A 5,535-nucleotide genomic window follows, 5' to 3' on the forward strand; every position below is an offset into this window, starting at 1 on the left:
TTTTTTTCTTTACAGCTATAGATGCTTTTCAATCAAAGGACAAATTGGCTCGCAGTCCAGTAAAGCAACCAGACCACCAGAAGCTAATGTTGCCTAAAGGTATTATTATTATTATTATTATTTTATTGTCTTTGCATAGCTTCTAACGCTGGAGATGTACTACAGTATCAGCTGTTCACTACCAGTGAACTAAGGTAACACCCCTTATTTTTCGAGCACCATCCGGAGTATTCAAGCAGTTCCAAGCAGTGATACCATTGTTATTATTGTTGTTATTATTTTCCACAAAGGTCAACTTTGCCTTTCATCCTTTCAGGGTTGATAAATTAAGTACCAGTGAAACACTGGGGGTCAATGTGATTGATTAGTCCCCCTCTCCACAAATTTGAGGCCTTGTGCTTCTAGCAGAAAGGATTATTGTTATTATTACTACTCCTACTACTACCGCTACTTAGGCAGCAAGCTGGCAGAATCAGTTGCACACCAGGCAAAACGCTTAATGACATTTTGTCTGACTTTACGTTCTGAGTTCAAATTCTGCTGAGGTCTACTTTGCCTTTCAATTTTTTCCGGGGTCGATAAAACAAGTACCAGTTGAGCACTGGGAGGTCAATGTAATCAACTTGTCCCCTCCTCTAAAATTGTTGGCCTTGTGTCAAAATTTGAAATCATCATCATTATTATTATTATTTATTATTATTATTATTGTTGTTGTTGTTATTGTGAGAGTGACTATTCCTGATGCTTGCTTTTGATTTAGTTGTCCAGATTTCATCACCTCTTTCTCAGTCTTCTGCTGCCCTCCCTGAGTCAGTGAAATTAAGGCCTGTCCACTCTTTGATGTTAACCCAGGTAACAACCATTCAGGAGGATGACAATCTGGTCTTGTTGTCATCCTCCTGAATGTATCATGGGCAAGTTAACTTGGTAGTATCCACTCCTCTCCAAGCTGTTAGTCGCAACCCTATGCCCCTGCTTCTACCCAAGACATGCCTTGGCCCAGGTTCCTCTGCTCCAACCAGTGACTCTTTACGAAGCCTTACCTGGAGTCTTTTGCTTAGTGGTGCAATGTTAACACCACCCCCTCACTTGGTTTAGCCCACCTGCTACAGTGGGGTACCAGAGTGTGACACTAGAAACCATCAAGTGAGAGATGAAGATTTGAATGAGGACCAGTGATACCAGTCCATCTGACCATCCCTGGCAAGATGCCACTCTATGTGTGTGGCATGTGAAAAAACATTTGAGCGAGGTTGTTGCCAGTGCCGCCATGTGAGTGGGTTTGGTAGACGGAAACTGAATATATATGTGTGTGTCTGTGTTTGTCCTCCCAACATCGCTTGACAACCAATGCTGGTGTGTTTACGCCCCATAACTTAGCAGTTCGGCAAAAGAGTAAGTACTAGGCTTACAAAGAATAAGTCCTGGGTCGATTTGCTCAACTAAAGGCGGTGCTCCAGCATGGCCACAGTCAAATGACTGGAATGAGTAAAGGAGAGAGAGTAAAGAGTATGTATGTGTGTGTATATGTTTGTGCATCTGTGTTTGTCCCCCCAACATCGCTTGACAGCCGATGTTGGTGTGTTTACATCCCCATAACTTAGCGGTTCAGCAAAAGAGACCGATAGAATAAGTACTAGGCTTACAAAGGGTAAGTCCTGGGGTCGATTTGCTCGACTAAAAGCAGTGCTCCAGCATGGCCGCAGTCAAATGACTGAAACAAATAAAAGAATATACATATATATATATATATTCATTATGTTTTGTTTAGGTGCAAGCATGGGTGTGTGTTTATGAAGCTTGCTTCCCGGTCACATGGTTTGGGGTTCAGTCCCACTGCATGGCACCTTCAAGTGTTTTCTGCTATAGTCTCAAGTCAACTGAAACCTTGTGATTGAATTTGGGAGGCGGAAGTTTCCATCGTGTGTGCATATATGTAAGTGCTTGTGTCCCCTAACAAAGAGGAAGGGTATGTATGTGTGTATGCATGCATGCATGTATGTGTGTATGCATGCATGCATGTATGTATTATATAAAACGAATGTTCCTGTCTTCTCTATCATACTTCCACCTGTCTCTCTACTACATCCTCACCTGGCTGGGGGATTTTGTCTTGCAAGTTACTGGGTGGCCTCCCTACTGCCAGTGCCACATCATCATCATTATCCAGTGTTTTAAATCTAGGTTTTGTCCCCATTAACAGGGGTGACCGGATCTACCTCAATACCATAGCAACTGAGGTAGGCAAGTGCAGCCTACCTCAACCTTTGGGCTGGCTGGCTGGTGCCCATTCTCCTTTGCTATCATGAGGCTTTTTTGGAGCTGGATTTTCTATGGGGAGCATGCCCTTGCTTACCCCCAACTCACAAAAAAAAAAGAAATGCACTCTGTACAGTCAGTAAAGTGCTTGGTGTTAGAAAGGGCATCCAACCATAGAAACCATACCAAAGCAGACCCTGGAATTCAGTGCAGTCCTCCGACTCATTGGTTCCTGTCAAACCATTCCTCCTCATGTTGGCATTGAAAATAGACATTAAGCAATGATGATGATGTGTGTTTGTCACTAGATATCACCATCATCATTGTTTAACGTCCACTTTCCATGCTAGCATGGGTTGGACGATTTGACTGAGGACTGGCAGACCAGATGGCTGCACTAGGCTCCATTCTGATCTGGCAGAGTTTCTACAGCTGGATGCCCTTCCTAACGCCAACCACTCCGAGAGTGTAGTGGGTGCTTTTACATGCCACCGGCATGAGGGCCATCAGGCAGGACTGGCAACAGTCATGGCATATATTTATTTACTGATAACCCATGCTGTGTTGGTTCTCCAGTAATTCTATTCAGCATGTTTTGCAAAAGTTAAGATCAGTTACATAGGATGAAACCCAAAGAAATTGATTTACACACACACACACACACACACACACACACACACACACACACACACACACACACACACACACACACACACACACACACACACACACACACACGCACACACACAGTAGTATATAATGGTTTCTGATTAAGATACAAGGCCAGCAGTTCTGAAGGGGAGGAATACAGTTGATTACATTCACCCCAGTATTTGACTGGTATTTCATTTCATTGACCCCCTGGAGGGATGAAAGGCATTGTTTGGCAGGGTTTGAACTTAAGTGATTAGCTCAACAAATGCATTCAAACAACCGATCACCTATGTAGAGTAATATTTTTGCGTTCACTTCTTTTATCTTGTACTTGGTTCAGTCACTGGACTCTGGCCATACTGGGGCACTGCCTTGGAGGATTTTAATCAAACAAATTAACCTTAGTATGGCACGTAAAAGCACCCACTACACTCTCGGAGTGGTTGGCGTTAGGAAGGGCATCCAGCTGTAGAAACCCTGCCAAATCAGATTGGAGACTGGTGTAGCCATCTGGTTCACCAGTCCTCAGTCAAATCGTCCAACCCATGCTAGCATGGAAAGCAGACGTTAAACAATGATGATGATGATGATGACGATGAAGTAATAAATACCAAAGTAGTCCATCCCATGCCAACATGGAAACAGGGCTGGCCCTAGGGATGCTGGCACCATAGGCAAGCTGTGTACAAGCCGACAGTCCTGGCAATTTCCTTGTCTTTGTCACGCCCTCCTGGTGCCCCCTAGCACATGACGCCCCAGGCAACTGTCTGAGTTGCTGGAACCTTGAGCTGGCCCTGCATAGAAAACAAATGTTAAATGATGATTTTGGTGCTTATTCTGTCAGTCTCTTTTGCCAAACTGCTGAGTTATCACTAAACTAGTTAGTTAAATTATTTTGTTAATTTTGGTTTTAATATTTCTTCTAGTTACAAGGCAGTGAGCTGGCAGAATTGTTAGCACACTGGGTAAAATGCTTAGTGGTACTTTATCTGTCTTTACGTTCTGAGTTCAAATTCCACCAAGACAGACTTTACCTTTCATCTTTTCAGGGTCAATAAAATAAGTACCGCCTAAGTAGTGGGGTTGATGTAATCAATTTACCCCCCTCCCCAAAATTGCAGGCCTTGTGCCAAAATTTGAAATCAATATTTCTTCTGGTTAGGGTATTCAGAACAGGGGAATGGTATAAGCACTGAGAGGAGTCTCACGTATTTTATTTATTGTTTTAAATTTTTTATTTTTCCAGACAGTGGCATAGAAGAATCTAAAAGTGACATATTTCCGCTGTCACCAAATTCTTTAAATTGTGCTGATCCAAGTTCTTCTCCTTTGCTTACACCAACGCATGTTTCATCTGGTTCTGCTGATTCAAGTTCATCCTTTCTACCTTCTCCATTGCTCGAAACTCCAACTATACACTCCAAAATCAACCAATCATCTTCATCTTTTAAACTGCTATCAATAAACCCCAATGACTTGACTGAACTGTTTACCTTACCAAACAATAAATGCACTTCATTAGCTTCTGAAAATGCTGAGCCCTTTGATTGTATTTTGGATGATGCCAACATCCATTTTGACCAACCTAGCAGCCCAAATAGTAGTGGTGAAGAGATTGACCCGTCAGATTATTACACTCCTCTAAAGAAAGGTCTTAATCTGATTGGCCATTCAAGAGACCAAGATTTTTGTCAAACTAATTCCAAATGTAAGTTGATAACTTTTACACGTTCTCTCTCTCTCACTCTCTCACACACACACAGAAAATAGCATTAAAAAAATATTTAAAATCCATTTGCCTGTGACAGTCTCGATTCTTCTTTCTCTTCCTTCCTTCTTTCCTTTCTTTTTTTATTTCATTTCATTTATTTTTAATTTTTTTGCAGTCATTTGACTGGTGTCATGCTGGGGACATCACCTTAAAGTTGAACAAATCAATCCTAGTATTTCTTTTTTATTAATGTCTGGTACCTATTCTGTTGGCCCCTACTAGTGAAGGCACATGGTTTAGTGGTTAGGGTATTCAGACCACGATTGTAAGGTTGTGAGTTCAATTCCCAGTAATGCATTGTGTCCTTGAGCAAGACACTTTATTTCATGTTGCTCCAGTTCACTCAGCTGGCAAAAATGAGTTGTACCTGTATTTCAAAGGGCCAGCCATGTCACACTCTGTGTCACACTGAATCTCCCCGAGAATTACGTTAAGGGTACATGCATTTGTGGAGTGCATGTAACACTTGCATGTTAATTTCATGAGCAGGCTGTTCCATTGATCAGATCAACTGGAACCCTCATCGTCATATCTGATGGAATGCCAGTGCCGTTAATGAACCACTAACGTACACGGACAGAAACAAACCAATACCATTTATCAAGTGGTGATGAGACAAACGCACACACACACACACACACACACACACATCAATATTCTTTTATTTGTTTCACTCATTTGATTGCCCCCATGCTGGAGCACCACCTTTAGTCGAACAAATCGACCCCAAGACTTATTCTTTGTAAGCCTAGTACTTATTCTATCGGTCTCTTTTGCCAAACCGCTAAGCTACAGGGACGTAAACACACCAATATCGGTTGTCAAGTGATGGTGGGGGTACAAACAGGCAC

At 42.2% G+C, this 5,535-nt stretch overlaps 1 protein-coding gene across 1 annotated transcript in view; it reads left to right on the forward strand.

Annotated features, from left to right (window-relative positions):
* LOC106879909 (uncharacterized) overlaps positions 1-4,807 on the forward strand; it is a 6,890-nt gene extending 2,083 nt beyond the window's left edge. Inside the window, exons 4-6 of the mRNA XM_014929657.1 lie at positions 16-99; positions 4,160-4,621; positions 4,800-4,807. Of these exons, the coding sequence (XP_014785143.1) occupies positions 16-99; positions 4,160-4,621; positions 4,800-4,807 (554 nt within the window). The remainder of the gene's footprint in view (positions 1-15; positions 100-4,159; positions 4,622-4,799) is intronic.
* Positions 4,808-5,535: the final 728 nt, after the last annotated feature.

The sequence above is a fragment of the Octopus bimaculoides genome, chromosome 3 (genome assembly GCF_001194135.2).
Source record: "Octopus bimaculoides isolate UCB-OBI-ISO-001 chromosome 3, ASM119413v2, whole genome shotgun sequence".
NCBI classification, from domain to species: domain Eukaryota; kingdom Metazoa; phylum Mollusca; class Cephalopoda; order Octopoda; family Octopodidae; genus Octopus; species Octopus bimaculoides.